The sequence below is a fragment of the Harmonia axyridis genome, chromosome 1 (genome assembly GCF_914767665.1).
Source record: "Harmonia axyridis chromosome 1, icHarAxyr1.1, whole genome shotgun sequence".
Taxonomy (NCBI): domain Eukaryota; kingdom Metazoa; phylum Arthropoda; class Insecta; order Coleoptera; family Coccinellidae; genus Harmonia; species Harmonia axyridis.
This window is the reverse complement of record NC_059501.1, coordinates 64,499,423-64,519,696: the sequence shown is the minus strand read 5'-3', so window position 1 is coordinate 64,519,696 and position 20,274 is coordinate 64,499,423. Positions and strand designations below refer to the sequence as shown.

Genomic DNA, 20,274 nt, shown 5'->3' with positions numbered 1-20,274 from the left:
TATATCTATGATTATGAAGAAATTAAAGATGAAAAAATACATATTTCGAATTACATAATATTATATTCAATATTATTTGATTTTAGAAATCATTGCCTTACAATTTTATGGAATCAATTAACTGTTCTACTATGATAATATTACAGAATTGCAAATTTGATGGTGGAATTCTGAGAAGTGAAATACTAAATATAATAAATATTAGGAAACTGAATCTACCTATATAAAAATAAGTTATATACTTTAACTAAACCTAAGTATTATCATTGAGTATTGAAGTACTTCATTACTGAGAGTTATTGGAAAAATGTATCATTTATTTCAAATATTTATTTTGGCTGCAAAAGTATTTTTTACTTGATAATTGAGATAGAGCAATACAAAAAATTAACAACTTTAAACAACGAAGCCTGTATAAATGTAATCTCAGTATTAGTAGAGGAAATGTAAACATACAGGAACCAATGAGAGTGAAATAGTTTTGAATTATGAATTTTCCGAATGATAGCGAATTTATTTTAAAGAAGATTTGCTATTGTTAAAAATTTTTATCAATGTAAAATGGCTTCGCCGTCTGATCAAATAAATAAATATAAAATTAAATTGAAATATGAATCTTTATTTTGAATTTGCAGAGATTTCCAATAGTTTTTCAAGTTTATATCTTTGCAAGAAAAATGTTGATGAAAAGTTATTTCTCGGAATTCAACCTGCTTCATCAGAAAATATCCAAATAATTTTGCCGGAGTGGAAGGGTGGGGAGGAGTGGGGCATAAAATATTATGTTAATATTGCCTTCAATGCTGTATAGTAACTGTGGGTAATTCCGAAGTCAGTACGAATTTGTATCTATAGAGGTGAGTCTTACTGAATAGAACTATTTACGTTAGTTTACTTTTTCAGTTAACGTTTTTAATTATTCTTTTTGTTTGATTTTTGATTCAATGTTTTTTTTCCATATTTACTTTACATAAGTAATAGCCGGTTAGTAGTGTGACAATAATTTTTCACATCTATTGAAAATATGTATAAGAAGCCAGACTTATCGATGTGTTGAATATCGTTTGAACATATCTTTTGAAGTTTTAACTCTTATATTAAAATCATTTCATCCTCATTCATTCTCCAATTGAGATAATAGATATAAGTATGGTCTTCAAGGGCTTAATAGGCGAGTGAATGATTGAGAGGAAATGAGCTACTGACTTTAGGTCAAAGGTTTCCTCATATTATTATCGATTTTCTTTTTGATAAAATTCTTTCACAGCCGGATTGTTAGACAGAATTGAAAAATTAAATTTTTTGTTTTTAGGATTCAAGCATTTAGCTATTGCATTGTATTGTGTTACGAAAATATTGGATATTTTTCTTCCAAAATCTTTCTTGAATTTTCTATGGATCTGCAGATATCTTGGAATTTCGCATGATGCTTCAAATTGCTGTTCTCATCAACAACCAAAATTTCAAGTCCGTTGGTTCTTTACTCACAGAAATATTCGGTGCTTCATTTTCGACATTTTTCTAGAATTTTCTTTGGCTTTGGTTATGCGATAAACATGAGATTTTGTACGAATTTTTAAATTTTCATTTTACATCCAAAACAAATTATTTCAAAGACTAGGGGTCCTTTTTTTTTCGAAAAAAATGTTATGACGAAAATGTTCAATATTATACTTTTCATCATGACACCCTCAGAGGAAAGAAAAGATAGAGGTGCCTTATAGCATTTGTTGACATCGCTATAACATTTTTGTTTACAAATACTTATAATGTACTGCGTCGCCATTCTGAGGAAGAAATAATCTTTTCTCCGTTCTGTGGCATAGATGTTTTGCGAATATTCTGAGGATTTGGCAACACGGTTCTGTTGTTGTTATTGCATGTGTCAACTAGAGGTGCGTTAAGGGTTAACTGTTCATTTTAATTTCACGTTTGTAATCGGCGTTATTTCATACAAGTTTGTGAATTTTAAGTTACATATTAATTAATTAAATTAATTAATTTTAATCATGGTAAATACTCGAAAAACATGTATAGTGTGTAAAACATCGGAAATGAAAACCTCACCTATCATAGGTAAGTTCACGTTTTGAGTCCACAGGCGTAGAATATATCTCGTCTATAGCGTAGTATTTGTGAGATATCGAAAACTTAATTCAATGCTAACATTTGTAGGTTTCCTTCAAATAGAGAATTTAGCAAAATATGGTGCCACGTATTAATATTGCAAATGAACAATTTGCCCAAATATGCATATGTTTGTTCCAAACATTTCAGCACCGAAAACTCAATAAGAGGCAGTAAGAGAACCATTGACTACGCCACTGAAATGTTTACCGCCCCTCTAGTTGTCAATTTTGCAGGTTTGTTGTTGTCCTATCTCACTTTATCATCATACTGTTGCAATTGATTACAATACAACGCTATTTACTTCTAAGGGCACCTCTATCTTTCCTTTCCTCTGAGATGACACCAATTGAAATTGAAATGAAAATATTCTGTTTCTATTATATGCTCAAAGAACTGTGAAATTTTTTTTCTTCTAAAATATTGACTAGTTTATCGATATTCCCATGGATATAATTATAACCATACACTTTGATTTGTTCACATATAGTTATTGCATTTATATATTTTGAAATAAAGAAAAACATTATTTTTTCAGGACTATGAAAATAATCAGAATGGATGAATTAAAATAATGAATAAAAGAAGATTTCGAATAGTACGAACAACCTTTAGCGACGTCCAGTTTTCTGTAAGAAAACACAAAATCTTCTCAAGTAACTATGCAAGCTCATCAAGATAGGAGTATGGACATGAAAATGCAATCCAGATCACAGAATTTTGTATTGGGAAGGACAAAACCAAAAAAAAGAGATAATGTTTGCAACATTTGCAAAAGAAATATTCCATTAAAAAGAAAGATAAATTGGACTGACTCTGGAATTTGTTGGGATAGAAGTTCAGTTTCTATTGGATTGATTAATAGGCGAGAGTAACTATGTAAGTTTACCAACAAACGAGTATAGACATGGATATGCAATCCAGATTTCATGGCTAGGTGAAGCGGAGAATTTTGTACTGGGAAGGACAACACCAGAAAAAAATGATGTTGACTGCAACGTTTGCAAAAAAAAATATTCCAATTGAAAGAAAGATGAATTGGACTGAATTTGGAATTTATAGAGATAGAAGTTCAATTTCTTCTGGATTAGGTAGCAGTAAGGGTTCTGTGTTGTCTGCAGGATCGATCAGTAGCAGTAAAGAGTCTGTTTCGTGTTCAGGATGGAAAAGTAGCAGTGGAATATGCAGTGAAACTGGATATGAAGCAACTAAAACAGACTCTGAGGCAAAGAATGTGGTAGAAAATGATGAAGGGAATGAAAAAAATAACAAGGCTATCAATGCTATATGAAGCAACCACAACAGACTCTGAGGAACAGAAATTAGTAGAAAATAATGTAGGGAATGAAGAGAATAACAAGGCTCATCAAAATATTCCGGCGGAGGATGTAATCCTGGAAACAGATGAAGAACAGAAAAGAGAAAAAAGTAAGTTAATCATCAGTAGCGAGGAAAGCACTAACGACACTCATTTTTCGGTAAGTTTAGGAATGATGTTTTAATATGGTGATTTTTTCAATATTCGCATAACTATTATGATATGCTAATAATATAAATATTAATATATAAACATAATTTCAGAAAACATCGCCAGATTCTTTGGTCATGTGGTTAGAAGAGATGGGCTCGAAAAACTTTGCCACAGTCAATAAGGATGGCTGAGGATCGAGATGAATGGAGACGGACAGTACAGAAGGTTTCACGAAATCACGATGCTTGAAATAAGCTACCGACTCTGAAGAAGAATAATATATTTGCAGGTTAACCCAAGCCCGTCATTTGCGCATTCTTTGATGGACTTTCGTGAAAATGTGTTAGGAGTGCTTTTGAGTTGGTAAAACCATACTTTTTGGAACGCTCCATTCTTCTCTCCATATGGTCATCATTCACATCCGATGAATTTTGCTTTTCTTTAAAAATTAAAGAACTTAAGCAACGTCGAGTTTTCTGCAAGATCACACAAAATCTTCTCAAGTAACAAAGCAAGCTTATCAAGATACGAGTATACATATGCAATCCTAATTCCATGGCTTGTTGAAGCGAGGAATTTTGTACTGGAAAAGACAAAACCAAAAAAAAAAGAAGTTGACTGAAACGTTTGCAAAAAAAATATTCCAACTGAAAGAAAGGTAAATTGGACTGAATTTAAAATTTGTAGAGAGAGAAGTTCAGTTTCTTCTGGATAAGGTAGTAGTAAGAGTTCTGTATTGTCTGCAGAATCGATTAGTAGTTGTAACGAATACGTACCGTCTGCAAGACCGATCAGTAGCAGTGAAGAGTCTGTTCCTTGTTCAGGATCAAGTAACAGCAGTGGAATATGCAGTGCAACTGGATATAAAGCAACTACAACAGACTCTGAGGAACAGAATTTGGTAGAAAATGATGAAGGGAATAAAAAAAATAACAAGGCTCATCAAAATATTCTGGCTGAGGATGTAATCCTGGAAACAGATGAAGACCAGAATAGATGAATTGAAGAAAGTGAGTCAATCATAAGTAGTGAGGAATGTCTTTTTTTTTCAAATTAAAAAATTGGAGGATGAAAAGAATAACAAGACACATCAAATTTATCTGGAAGGATGAATTCAAAAAATTGAATACCATAAAAGAAGATTTCGAGTATTATGGACAAACTTAAACAGCGTCGAGTTTTCTGCAAGATAACACAAAATTCTCTCAAGTACCAATGCAAGCTTATTAAGATACGAGATATGGATGTGGAAACCAGATTCCTTAACTTGGTGAAGCGAAGAATTTCGTTTTGGGAAGGTCAAAATCAGAAAAAATATGATGTTGTCTGCACCGTTTGCAAAAGAAATATTCCAATAAAAAAAGATGAATTGGACTGAATCTGGAATATGCAGAGATAGAAGTTCAGTTTCTTCTGGATTAGGTAGTAGTAAAGGATCTGTGTTGTCTGCAGGATCTATCAGTAGCAGTTGAGGTTCTTTGTCGTCTGCAGGATCGAGTAGTGGCAGTAAAGAGTCTATTTCCTATTCAGAATCAAGTAGTAGCAGTGGAATATGCAGTGAAACTGGATATGAAGCAACTAAAACAGTCTCTGAGGCAAAGAATGTGGTAGAAAATAATGAAGGGAATGAAAAGGATAACAAAGCTCATCAAATTATTTTGGCTGAGGATGTTATCCTGGAAACAGTTGAAGAACAGTTTAGATGAACTGAAGAAAAGCACTATCAACTATTATTTTTCGGTAAGTTCGTGAATGATATTTCTAAAGGGGGGAATTTTTCAATATTCGCTAACTCTCCTGATGTGCTTATTATATTATTTTGTATTTGCAGGTTAACCCAAGACCATCATTTGCGTGATCTTTGTGGAAATACTGTTAAAAGTGCTTTCGAGTTGGTGGTAACCTACTTTTAGAGACGCTCCATTGTACTCTCCATATGGTCAGCTTTCACATCCGATGAATTTTTCCTTTTTTGCACAATTGAAAATTTGGGGTTGAAAAAAAGAGAAAGAAACCTTTAAATTATCTGGAAGGATGAACTTAAAGAAATTAATACTAATTAAGAGGATTTCGAGTATTATGGACAACCTTTAGCAACGTTGAGTTTTAAGCAAGATAACACCAAAATTTCTCAAGTAACAATGCAAGCTTATCAAGATACGAGTATGGACATGGATATGGAAACCAGATTCCATGGATTGGTGAAGCGAATAATTTTGTTATGGGAAAGATAAAACCAGAAAAATAGATGTTTACTGCTACATTTGCAAAAAACATATTTCAATTATAAAAATGAAAAATTGGACTGAATCTGGAATTTGCAGAGATTGAAGCTCAGTTTCTTCTGGATAAGGTAGTACTAAGGGTTCTATGTTGTCTTCAGAACCGATCAGTAGCAGTAGTCTTGTTCTACTTGTCACAAGTCGGCCATAGTCTTTTCTAGAGTGCACGGTTGTGTGAAAATATTGCAAAATGCCACAGAAAGATTACATTGAGAGGCATCGTAGGCTCTACGGTCGTCGTTTAGACTATGAAGAACGGAAAAGAAAGAGGAAAGCTCGTGAGCCCCATAAAAAAGCTAAGATCGCTAAAAGTGTAAGAGGAATTGAAGCTGAGATGCTCAACAAACAGCGGCGTAATGAAAAAATTCAGATGAAAAAGGAAATTCAGGCCCATGAGGAGAAAAAGGTCAAGAAAACCAGTGATAAGGTTGCCGAAGGTGCTGTGCCGGACTATCTGCTTGACTGAGCTAATCAGTCGCAGGCCAATGTTTTATCAAATATGATAAAACAAAAACGAAAGGAAAAAGCTGGTAAATGGGATGTACCTATTCCTAAGGTCAGAGCACAAAGTGATGCTGAAGTGTTCAAAGTCGTCAAAACTGGCAAGTCAAAACGAAAAGCCTGGAAGAGAATGGTGATAAAAGTTACCTTTGTTGGAGATAATTTCACAAGGAAACCACCTAAGTTTGAAAGATTCAAAACGCCAATGGCTCTTCGTCTAAAGGAAGCGCATGTTACCCATCCCGAATTGAAAGCCACATTCTGTCTACCAATTATTGGGGTGAAAAAAAATCCCAGTTCGGCTATGTTCACTACCCTTGGAGTAATAACCAAGAGAACTGTTATAGAGGTCAACATTTCAGAATAAGTTTTAGTGACTCAGACTGGTAAAGTTGTTTGGGGAAAATATGCCCAGGTTACAAACAATCCAGAAAATGATGGCTGTATCAATGCTGTCTTATTAGTTCGATTTGTATATTAGCTCTTATTTATAATAAAGAGTCTGTGTCGTCTGCAGGGTCGAGTAGCAACAGGAAAAATTGTATGTCGTCAGCAGAAAAATTAATAGCAGTAAAGAGTTTTTGTTTTTGCAAGATAGAGAAGTGGCAGAAAGGAGTCTGCTTCGTGTTCAGGATCAAGTAATAGCAGTGCGATATGCAGTGAAACTGGATATGAAGCAACCACAACAGACTTTGAGGGACAAAATTACGTAGAAAATGATGAAGGGAATGGATAGAATAGCAAGGCTCATCGAAAATATCTGGAAGGAAAAATTTAAAAAATGAATAATATTAAAGAGGATTTCGACTATTATGAACAACCTTTAGCATCGATTAGTGGTAGTAAAGAATCTTTGCCGTCTGCAGGATCGAACAGTAGCAGTCTGTTTCGTGTTCAGGATGAAAAAGTAGCAGTGGAATATGCAGTGAAACTAGATATAAAGCAACCATAATAGACTCTGAGGAATAGAAAGTAGTAGAAAATGATGTAGGGAATGAAGAGAATAACACGGCTATCAAAATATTCTGGCGGAGAATGTAATCCTGGAAACAGATGAAGAACAGAAAAGAGAAAAAAGTGAGTCAATCATCAGTAGCGAGGAAAGCACTAACGAGACTTATATTTCGGTAAGTCTAGGAATGATGTTTTAATATGGTGATTTTTTCAATATTCGCATAACTTTTATGATATGCTAATTATATATTTGCAGGTTAACCCAAGCCCGTCATTTGCGCATTCTTTGATGAACTTTCGTGAAAATGTGTTAGGAGTGCTTTTGAGTTGGTAGAACCATACTTTTTGGGACGCTCCATTCTACTCTCCATATGGTCAGCATTCATTCCGATGAATTTTCCCCTTCTAGAAAAATTAAAGAATTGGGGGATGAAAAGAATAGCAAGACACATCAAAATTATCTGGGAGGATGAATTTGAAAAAATGAACACTTTTAAGAGGATTTCGAGTATTATGGACAAACTTAAGCAATCCAGATTCCATGGCTTGGTGAAGCGAGGAATTTTTTACTGATAAAGACAAAACCAAAAAAAAAGATGTTGACTGCAACGTTTGCAAAAAAAAAAATTCCAATCAAAAGAAAGATGAATTGGACTGAATCTGGAATTTTCAGAGATAGAAGTTCAGTTTCTTCTGGATTAGGTAGTAGTTAAGGATCTTTGTTGTCCGCAGGCTCTGCAGGATGTAGCATTGAAGAGTCTGTGTCGTGTGAAGGATCAAGTAGCAACAGTAAAGATTATATGTCGTCTGCAGGATCAATTAGTAGCAGTAAAGAGTCTTTGTCGTCTGGAGGATCGATCAGTAGCAGTAAAGAGTCCGTGTCGTGTGCAGGATCAAGCAACAACAGTAAAGATTCTATGTCGTCTGCAGAATCAATTAGTAGCAGTAAAGAGTCTATTTCCTGTTCAGAATCAAGTAGTAGCAGAGGAATATGCAGTGAAACTGGATATGAAGCAACTAAAACAGACTTTGAGGAACAGAATTTGGTAGAAAATGATGAAGGGAATAAAAAAAATAACAAGGCTCATCAAAATATTCTGGCTGAGGATGTAATCCTGGAAACAGATGAAGAACAGAATAGATGAATTGAAGAAAGTGAGTCAATCATAAGTAGTGAGGAAAGCAGTAAAGACCACTATTTTTCGGTGAGTGCATGAATGTTATCTTTCTAGGGTGGTTTTTCGATATTCGCTTAATTTCCTGATATGCTTAATATATTATTTTTTATTTGCAGGTTAATCCAAGCCCATCATTTGCGCAGTCCTTAAGGAACTTCCGTAAAAATGCAGTTAGGAGTACATTTGAGTTGGTTGTAACTTACCTTTTGGGACGCACCATTGTACTCTCCATATGGTTAGCATTTACATCCGATGATGTCTTTTATTTTTCAAATTAAAAAATTGGAGGATGAAAAGAATAACAAGACACATCAAATTTATCTGGAAGGATGAATTAAAAAAATTGAATACCATAAAAGAAGATTTCGAGTATTATGGACAAACTTGAATAGCGTCGAGTTTTCTGCAAGATAACACAAAATTCTCTCAAGTACCAATGCAAGCTACGAGACGTGGATGTGGAAACCAGATTCCTTAACTTGGTGAAGCGAAGAATTTCGTTTTGGGAAGGTCAAAATCAGAAAAAATATGATGTTGTCTGCACCGTTTGCAAAAGAAATATTCCAATAAAAAAAGATGAATTGGACTGAAACTGGAATATGCAGAGATAGAAGTTCAGTTTCTTCTGGATTAGGTAGTAGTAAAGGATCTGTGTTGTCTAGCAGTTGAGGTTTTTTGTCGTCTGCAGGATCGAGTAGTGGCAGTAAAGAGTCTATTTCCTATTCAGAATCAAGAAGTAGCAGTGGAATATGCAGTGAAACTGGATATGAAGCAACTAAAACAGTCTCTAAGGCAAAGAATGTGGTATAAAATAATGAAGGGAATGAAAAAAATAACAAAGCTCATCAAAGTATTTTGGCTGAGGATGTAATCCTGGAAACAAATGAAGAACAGAATAGATGAATTGAAGAAAAGCACTATCAACTATTATTTTTCGGTAAGTTCGTGAATGATATTTCTATAGGGCGAATTTTTCAATAGTCACTAACTTTCCTGATATGCTAATTATATTATTTTCTATTTGCAGGTTAACCCAATCCCATCATTGCGCAGTCTTTAAGGAACTTCCATAAAAATGCAGTTAGGAGTACATTTGAGTTGGTAGTAACCTACTTTTTGAGACGCTCCATTGTACTCTTTATATGGTCAGCTTTCACATCCAATGAATTTTTCCTTTTTTTCAAAATTGAAAATTTGGGGTTGAAAAGAAGAGGAAGAAACATTTAAATTATCAGGAAGGATGAATTTAAAGAAATTAATACTAATTAAGAGGATTTCGAGTATTATGGACAACCTTCAGCAAGGTTGAGTTTTGAGCAAGATAACACCAAATTTTCTCAAGTAACAATGCAAGCTTATCAAGATACGAGTATGGACATGGATATGGAAACCAGATTCCATGGATTGGTGAAGCGAATAATTTTGTTATGGAAAAGATAAAACCAGAAAAAATAGATGTTTACTGCAAGGTTTGCAAAAAAAATATTCCAATCATAAAAATGAAAAATTGGACTCAATCTGGAATTTGCAGAGATTGAAGTTTAGTTTTTTCTGGATAAGGTAGTAGTAAGGGTTCTATGTTGTCTTCAGAACCGATCAGTAGCAGTAGTCTTGTTCTACTTGTCACAAGTCGGCCATAGTCTTTTCTAGAGTGCACGGTTGTGTGAAAATATTGCAAAATGCCACAGAAAGATTACATTGAGAGGCATCGTAGGCTCTACGGTCGTCGTTTAGACTATGAAGAACAGAAAAGAAAGAGGGAAGCTCGTGAGCCCCATAAAAGGGTTAAGATCGCTAAAAGTGTAAGAGGAATTAAAGCTGAGATGCTCAACAAACAGCGGCGTTATGAAAAAATTCAGATGAAAAAGAAAATTCAGGCCCATGAGGAGAAAAAGGTCAAGAAAACCAGTTATGAGGTTGCCGAAGGTGCTGTGCCTGACCGAGCTAATCAGTCGCAGGCCAAGGTTTTATCGAATATGATTAAACAAAAACGAAAGGAAAAAGCTGGTGAATGGGATGTACCTATTCCTAAGGTCAGAGCACAAAGTGATGCTGAAGTGTTCAAGGTCGTCAAAACTGGCAAGTCGAAACGGAAAGCCTGGAAGAGAATGGTGACCAAAGTTACATTTGTTGTAGATAATTTCACAAGGAAACCACCTAAGTTTGAAAGATTCAAAACGCCAATGGCTCTTCGTCTAAAGGAAGCGCATGTTACCCATCCCGAATCGAAAGCCACATTTTGTCTGCCAATTAATGGGGTGAAAAAGAATCCCAGTTCGGCTATGTTCACTACACTTGGAGTAATAACGAAGGGTACTGTTATAGAAGTCAACATTTCAAAATTAGGTTTAGTGACTCAGACTGGTAAAGTTGTTTTTGGAAAATATGCCCAGGTTACAAACAATCCAGAGAATGATGGCTATCAATGCTGTCTTATTAGTTTGATTTGTATATCAGCTCTTATTTATAATAAAGAGTCTGTGTCGTCTGCAGGGTCGAGTAGCAACAGAAAAAATTCTATGTCGTCAGCAGAAAAATTAATAGCAATAAAGGGTTTTTGTTTTTGCAAGATAGAGAAGTGGCAGAAAGGAGTCTGCTTCGTGTTCAGGATCAAGTAATAGCAGTGCGATATGCAGTGAAACTGGATATGAAGCAACCACAACAGACTTTGAGGGACAAAATTTAGTAGAAAATGATGAAGGAAATGGAGAGAATAGCAAGGCTCATCGGAAATATCTGGAAGGATAAATTTAAAAAATGAATAATATTAAAGAGGATTTCGACTATTATGAACAACCTTTACCATTGTCTAGTTTGCTTCAAGGTAACACAAAATCTTTTTCAGTAACAATGCAAGCTTATCAAGATACGAGTATGGACATGGATATGCAATCCAGATTCCATGGCTGAGTGAAGCGAATAACTCATTCAGTTTTGGTAACTATAAAACCAGAAAAAGAAAGATGTTGCCTGCAACGTTTGCAAAAAAAGGTATTCCAATTAAAGGATAGATAAATTGCACTGAATCTGGAGATTGGTGCTGAGTTTTTTCTGGAATAGGTAGCAGTAAAGGTTCTGTGTTGTATGCAGGCGCGGATCCAAGGGGGGGGGAACTGGGGGAACGTTCCCCCCCCCAAATAGCCTGGGCACCTCTTAAATTTTGCCGCCCTTCCTAGAATTTGACATACTAAGGCTCAAATAATTACAAGATCAGCAAAAATTTCACCTTCAATACATTTTGTGAAAACCCATATTAATGAATGGCAAAAAATTACTTTCCAAAATGACGGAAGTGTCTGGGTTCCACATTTTCAGTATTTTGAGTATCTAAAATTTCCCCCCCCAAAAGTGGGGCCTGGATCCGCGCCTGGTTGTATGCATGATCGATTAGTAGTAAAGAATATGTGCCATCTGCAGGATCGATAGGTAGCAGTAAAGAGTCTGTTTTGTCTGCAGGATTGACAAATAGCATTAAAGATTCTGTTTCGTCTGCAGGATCAAGTAGTACTATATGTTGTGATCCTGGATATGAAGCGATTACAACAGACTCTGAAGAACAGAATGTTGTAAAAATTGAAGAAGGAAATGAAAGACACAAAATAATCTAAAAAGACAAATTCAAAAAAATGATTACTATTGAAGAGAATTTCGAGTATTATAGACAAACCTTTAGCAACGTCGAGTTTTTTGCAAGAAAACACAAAATCTTCTCAAGTAACTATGCAAGATAGGAGTATGGACATGGAAATGCAATTCAGATTCCAGAATTTTGTTTTGGGAAAGACAAAACCAAAAAAAAAAGAGATGTTGGTTGCAACGATAAATTGACTGACTCTGGAATTTTTTGGGATAGAGGTTCAGTTTCTATTGGATTAATTAATAGTCTACAGTCTACAGGATCAAGAAGTAGATGTGAAATAAACCGTGGCTCAAATGTGTATGTGAATATGACTCAAATTATGAATATATAGGTTTTTACCTATATACTCTATATATTGTAAATTGATATAAATAGATTTAATCGATTTAATGTATATGAGTATAATTATAATAAATAACAAAATATGTTCCTTTTTTCTGTACTTCATTATATACAGAATAACTAAGTTTATCCAAAAAAATAGTATGTTTATTAAGTATCAATCACAATTTTTGTTAACATGTTTTCTTGTAGTGGAGGTCTGAGGATATGAAGCTGTTAGCTTCTCGAAACCGGTCACCATCAATAAAATATAAGACAGGTTCTATTTTTTTTTATCTAGAATATTTTGACTTCCTACTTGGACATTAAGTTTCAATCAAAATGTTTTATCTGAAAATTTTTACATAGGATCAAATTGAGATTTGAGAGGCATGTTTTCAACCTACAGCAGAAAATAGAGGCTTTTCCTGCATCCATTTAAACCTCAAGAGAAAAAAGTTGAGTTGGCAGCAACTACTTGCACCTCGAAAGGGGGGGAGGGGGTCAACCCATATTACTCTAAACTAAATGTCATTTCTTAACATCTGTACAGGGTGGGCAAATGAGCGAGGTAAGCGGCTATATCTCAGGATCCACTCGTCGTAGAGACTTGCGGTAAAAAATTGTACATGAAAACACAATTATTTCGAAGTTTATACGTCTACCGCTATCGGGCGTAATAGCTATCGTCGAGTAGAAAAATGCATTTTACACGAAAATGTTTCATATCAAAATGAAAAAAAAATATCATCACTGTAATCCTTAGAAAATTCTGTATCTTTTTGAATTGTCACTTTCGATTTTACGACATCAAATAAGGACAGGGGAAAAGGAGAAATCTGACTGATTGAAATGTCTGTAATTTCAGTTTATCTCAACATTTTTGAGCAAATTAGATCTCGTTTGAAAGATAACATCGTGTTGATTAAGGAAAAAATATGAGAAATTTGTTTTAACTTAATTCGTTCCGTACCGTATTTCGTTGGGCAGGGTGGGCAAATTTCGATGTTTTAGCACTACAACTTTTAAACCAGTGCAGATAGACAAAATCTGATACCCCATTCTCGTTCTCTTTTTCTGAGAAACTAACAAGGTTAGTTTTCATTTTTGGCCACCTTCTTTTGTTTTCGAGTTATAAGCGAAAATTGGAAAAATGGCGATTTCGAAAAACATTTATATCTCCGCTAATACTGATGATAGAGCTCTGATATTAAAATATTATACAGACACTTTTTTACGTAGAATCCAGTGGCGTGCTCGTCTTTTCAAAAGGGTTTTTATTACGAAGCTATGACCCAAAGTTATGTTTTTTTGAATGGGAACACTAGATTTCTGTACCATTTTTTGAAAGCGCAATTTTTCCTGATTTCAAAAATATATAACATCGTAGGGTTTTCATCAAAATAAATTACAGAAAATGGTCAAAAACCTTTTTTTATCTAACCATCCCAATATTTCTATGATTTCAACTGTTGATAATCACAAAAAAATTGAGCTTTCTATAACAAGAGCAGTGTTCTTCTGTCAATCTGATTACTTCTATGCTTTTCACTCATTTCTACACAATTCGAATCTAGATATATTTCATTCAAATATAAATGAACTCGGAGAAATTTTCCTAGGTTGTTTAAACACAGTTTCCAATATTCATCTATTAAATTCGGTGCGAAATATCGAGAAGATGTGTCGACTGTGCATTGTGCAATTGTTGTCATTATTAGGTTAAATATTATTTCTTGTTTGTTCCCTTTGTAATTAAATTGTTGAGTTCAATCATATATGCGTTGTTTCATATGCTATTTAAAATGGATTGGTACTTGTGCGTATTCATTCTGAAGACCTATGAAAATAATCTTCTGATACATCCATCTCATTATAACTCTTTCGATTGAAACATTCGATCTTGTGGATCTTTTCGTTATTTCCAAGTCAATTTTTAGATTTTTAAATTTATAAAACATATCTAGATTCGAATTCTGTAGAAATAAACAGATTGATGGAAGGACACTGCTCTTGTTATAGAAAGCTCAATTTTTTTGTGCTCATCAACAGTTGAAACCATAGAAATAACAATAATAATAATAATATTGGGGCGGTTAGATAAAAAAAGGTTTTTGACCATTTTCTGTTATTTATTTTGATGCAAACCCTACGATGTTTTATATTTTTGAAATCAGGAAAAATTAAACTTTCAAAAAATGGCACAGAAATCTAGTGTTCCTATTTAAAAAAACATAACTTTGGGTCATAGCTTCGTAATTAAAAACCCTTCTGAAAAGACGAGCACGCCACTGGATTCTAAGAAAAAAGGGCCTGTATAATGTTTTAATTTCAGAGCTCTATCATCAGTATTAGCGGAGATATAAATGTTTTTGGATATCGCCATTTTTTCAATTTTCGCTTATAACTCGAAAACAAAAGAAGGTGGCCAAAAATGAATACTATCCCTATTAGTTTCTCAGAAAAAGAGACCGAGAATAGGCTATCAGATTTTGTCTATCTCCTCTGGTTTGAAAGTTGTAGTGCTAAAACATCGAAATTTGCACACCTTGTACATTCATAATATATGCTTTTTTTTAGATGTTTAGTAACTTTGTGTCCTAGTCCTTGCGCATTATTGTATACATAGGATAGTATTGGATATAATCAGATGTTTTACATAGGGAAAAGAATAGTGTATAATATAGTGTCTTTCATCAGAGTGCCTATTATTTGTTACACAGACAGAAATCAGTTCCTCTAAAGATAACTATCATGATAAGTTAGTCACTACCTTATGTTAAAGGTCACGAGAGGTTCATTGCTAAAAAAATTACTCTTTTAGCAATCCGAATTAAAAAAAAATATATCTTCTGTAATGATGACATAATGATGATCAAGGCGAGAAACCTTCAGGATATGAAATATATAAAAAAATAAGAGTTTAACGTCTGTATATTAATAGATAACATATTAAAATAATTTCACGGCATTCAGACAATTTTTACAGAATTGAAAAATTATCTGAATGTCGTGAAATTAATTTAATATGATGTCAAATATATCAATCTGATACCACCATACGGAAGATAATGTCTGAAGCAAAAAGTCATTTCGATAGGGATGTTGATGATTGGCACGATTTTCCTAAGATGCAGTTATGTATACAAGTAATGTATACAGGGTGGCCACTTTTTTAATGGGATTGTATTGGTAACTTTTAAACCATAAGAGTTAGAAGGTCGGTCAAATGGAGAAAAAGTTGCATGTATAGAAGCATTATCAAGCAGTTCAAACAAATCGAAATTATCAGGGCCGGTTATTGAGATATCATAAGAAAAGTAAATTCTGTCATTTTGATTTTTCTTTTTTTCCCACTTCATTTCAAATATTATCAAAAAATGTTACAGGAATTTTTTATTCGACAGTAAATTGTTCTCAATTTGACGTTATCAGATTTCGTATCCAACGTTTCATACTCTCTGGGCCACCCTCAACCTCATTTTTTTCAATACGGACCTGCATATCTTATGACATTTTTCGAAATAATTTTTAAGGCTGAATTCAACGATATATCATACAATGTCATTCAAAGTTGATTTTCAGGTGATTTTGACCCTCATCCAAATTTAATGGTGTGTATGTAAGAAAAAACAAGTCTATTAACGATATCAATGTTCTGACCCAAATTCAATCAAATCCAGAAAAAAAATCGAGAACTGTGGCCAGTGAATGGAATTTTTCAAAAACTGCTGTTAATAAAATAGTCAAGAGACGCGAATACAATGATTTTAAATTTGAATACCAAGCCTTGCAAAAATTATATCATAATGATCTGAAAATAAAGGTCGATTTTGTATTTTTTTTCAATGGAACAAATTACAAATCCAACAATAGTGATACCTCGCGAGAAAATTGAGAATGTTTTGGAAGGTATTCAAGGAGACCAAACAAGCAAATGTATAAGAAGTATGGGTTCCAGAACCGTAAAGTGTATTTTACAAAATGGTGGACATTTCGAACACTCACTTCATTAATTTTCATTTACTTTCGAATAATAATTTGATTTTTCTTTAATTAAATGATACTTTCGTTCAATTATTATGAATTGAAATATTTGAATGATTATTATAAAAGAAAAACCAAGAAACCAGTATACTGGTTTCTTGCTTTGATTCTAATATGTTCCATTTAGTTCAAAATGATTTTCTCATCGAAATTTATTGCATATTGCATGTTGTTAATTGAACTAAATAAAGGTAATACAGATCCGACCCAAAGAAAATTGGATAAGGGTCAAAATCACCTGAAAATCTACTTTGAATGACATTGTATGATATATCGTTGAATTCAGCGTTGAAAGTTATTTAAAAAAATGTCATAAATATGCAGGTCCGTATTGAAAAAAATGAGGTTGAGGGTGACCCAGAGAGCACGAAACGTTGGATACGAAATCTGATTACGTCAAATTGAGGATAATTCACTGTCGAATAAAAAATTCCTGTAACATTTTTTGATGATATTTGAAATAAAGTGGGAAAAAAAGAAAAATCGAAATGACATAATTTACTTTTCTTATGATATCTCAATAACCGGCCCTGATAATCTCGATTTGTTTGAACTGCTTGATAATGCTTCTATGCATGCAACTTTTTCTCCATTTGACCGACCTTCTAACTCTTATGGTTTAAAAGTTACCAATACAATCCCATTAAAAAAGTGGCCACCCTGTATACAAGAAGTTAGCATTCCATTAATGGTTAAACTTTTCAGCAAAGAACAACTGCAATTACTGAAAAATGAAACAAAGACCAAAAATTCCATTTTCTTGTTGCATTGAGATGCAACAAGGTTCTATCATAAGAAAGCCTCTTTGAAGAATGCAAACGTATTTATCTATATTCTGAAAGGAAATGATTCCTTATACAATGTTAATAGTAATGAAATTGATCACTACACAAGTGATCTAACGTAAATTATGTGCGGATTTCAAGCATTTTGCTGAAAATGATTTAGCTTAGTCACATTTCTCTGGTATTGTTACTGTTTTTTGCTTAGCCAGTTTGAATGCTTTTTCAGTGGAATTTTTTAGAATGCCATTAATCCAATATATCAATTATTTTTTCAATAACATTTTTAATGTTAGTGGTATCCGTAAAGAAAACATGATTTTCCTTCACCTTTGTTGCAAACATTTTGTGAAAATGTTTTGTAAAGACATTGAACTACCTCTAATGAATGAATTCAATATTAAGCTTTATCGGTATGGCTTGAGAGGAATATGCTACGATCTATTAAAGGACTATTTATACAACCGGGAACAATATGTCGATTTGAATGGCGTCAAGAGTGAAAAAAGGAATATTACATATGGGGTGCCCCAAGGTACTGTTCTGGGTCCCATATTGTTCAACATTTATTTGAATTCCCTGTTAAGTTTGGAGTTGCAAGGCGAAATTATTTGTTATGCAGACGATGCAGCGATATTTTATAGCTCGAGTTCGTGGTTTGAACTGAAGAACAAGGCAGAACAAGATTCGCATCAGATACAACAGTGGTTCAGATATAACAAACTAACATTAAATGTAGCCAAAACAAAATACTTGACGTTTAGCTCCTACTCCTCCGGTATTCCTAATATGGGACCCTTGAGAGAAGCCAACGGAGTAGAGATCGAAGAAGCAGATCATATTAAGTACCTAGGAATAATCATAGACCGTCACCTAAAATGGGATCTTCAAGTGGACAATGTAGTACGAAAGATACGATTCATGCTGGGCCGTTTTAGAAGGATGGCCGAAATTTTGGACTTCAAGCAAATGAAGACTCTCTATCACGCATTAATTGAGTCCCATCTATCGTACGGCATTCTGGGTTGGGGTGCAGCATATGATTGCCACCTCAACAGGCTGAAAATAATACAAAAATCATTCTTAAAAATTATCCTAAGAAAAAGCAGAACGTACAGCAGTGAATGGACGTATAAAGAAGCGGAAGTTATGGATCTGGCACAACTATATGCATTTAAGACTCTGATGGATAACCATAAAAATAAAAATGATATAACACACTCTACTCATACATATCCCACGAGAATAAAAGGTACTCGTCCCACTACTATAAGAGCTGAAAAGACAATTGGCCAAAGATGCAACCAATACTTGGCTCCAAGAATATTCAGCATTCTACCTGAAGATATAAGGAATATCCAAAATTGTTATCAGTTTAGATACAAGCTAAAAATATGGATAAAAAACACCGAAAGAACACTGCTCTACAATATTATAAACTCTAAATAAATAATAAAATAAATGTGTGTATATATGTATGTATATATATATATATATGTATATGTGTGTATATATTACTTACCCGAATCTTGACCAACTACTCGATAACTGAGAATTTACCCGAATTGTGACATAATACACGGATATGGATATGGATCACCGAATTGCGACACTGAACCTGAATTGGACTATTCACACTGGATTGAGAAAAGACCGAAAATGGAATGATACTCTGCATCTACTTACCTACACATTAAGGCTAATGTTAAATTTTGTAATATTTGTGATTTTACTCACAGAAAACCATTTTACTTGGTTTTCTCCATTTTTTGAATATTCATTAGTCCCTCATATGTATGTTTATGTATATGTAAACTTTGATGATGAATATATTATTATTATTATTATTAATATTAGAAATCATTTGAAGGATTCGATAGAGGCCTGTATGACGCTGAAAAGTTTCAAACAAATTGGAGTTTGAATGGAGAATATAAATATTTTTTTCGTTATGCAGTCCATATCATAATTCGTCAAGGAAAACATCAATTGATATTACTATATCAATTGATGTTTTCCTTGACGACTTCAAAAAGTGGCAAAACAAAAATAGTGTGATTGGGGTAACTGAAGATGTTTTGTTGGTCTACTTGAATCAACTATCAGCCATGGGCGCCCGCAGAAATTTTTCTCAGGGGGGGCAAAATGAAAATTATTGAAAAACGATAAGGCGTCCATGATTGTCATAGGCGACATCAGTATTCCGTTTCTTTCTATTTCTGTATTTATATTTATCACCAGCGTCTATTCTGAATTTCAAAAGATCACTAAAATTGCCAGAGTTCTTGTTGCTCTTTCGTATAGGCAAATCGTGACTATTGTTTTCATAATCGGTAAATTTTTTTTCCTATTTTCTGCAACATTTTTTTTCTTACCTTCATCTATTGAAGACAATATGTCAGGTATTTCATTGGATAGCACATTAAAAAAATTTTTAGCACGGACAATTGAATCCTTATGCCAAGCGGAACTAGCATAATTTTTGCCTGCATGTGAAATTTTATGAATGGTCTTTTAATAAATGCGCCTAAAGTACTACCATGGATCACAGATAGTGGAAATATTACACAGTATTTATATTATTATATAAAGCTTAATATTTTTAGGGGACTTACTGCAATCGTCATCGGCAATTGATTTCCTTTTGAAAAATGTTCGAATATCCATATTTCCAACGGTAAATCTATCAGAAAAATATAAACATAAGTAAAAATGACTCTCAACAAACAAACAAAAAAAAAGAAAGCAGTCATTGGGCACTGCCGATAGAAGTGAAAATTAAATTACTTGTGAATTGTATCGTCGAGCTATTCGATTATTATTTTCGAATTATTTTTGGTTGACGAAAGAGTGTTTATAATCAAGGATTAAAGTTTAAATTGCTCATTAATACTTCTTGACAAACCGAAAATTATTCGAAAATAATTATCTAATGGCTCGGCGCTCAACGATACAATTCACAAGTTACTTA

The 20,274-nt window shown here is 33.6% G+C and overlaps 1 protein-coding gene, 1 long non-coding RNA gene and 1 pseudogene across 2 annotated transcripts; all 3 read left to right on the top strand.

Moving 5' to 3' along the window:
- The first annotated feature begins 814 nt into the window (after nt 1-814).
- On the top strand, nt 815-4,623 carry LOC123688676. Its single transcript, XR_006750081.1, has 3 exons — nt 815-857; nt 2,666-3,605; nt 3,709-4,623. It is a non-coding gene; the product is annotated as an uncharacterized LOC123688676 (long non-coding RNA).
- A 35-nt stretch (nt 4,624-4,658) lies between these two features.
- On the top strand, nt 4,659-7,249 carry LOC123684026 (annotated as a pseudogene).
- A 2,356-nt stretch (nt 7,250-9,605) lies between these two features.
- Nucleotides 9,606-11,591, top strand: LOC123683188 (ribosome biogenesis protein NSA2 homolog). The gene has a single exon (XM_045622098.1). It carries the CDS (start codon nt 10,193-10,195, stop codon nt 11,129-11,131), a length of 939 nt encoding a protein of 312 aa, XP_045478054.1. The 5' UTR covers nt 9,606-10,192; the 3' UTR covers nt 11,132-11,591.
- The last annotated feature ends 8,683 nt before the right edge of the window (nt 11,592-20,274 follow it).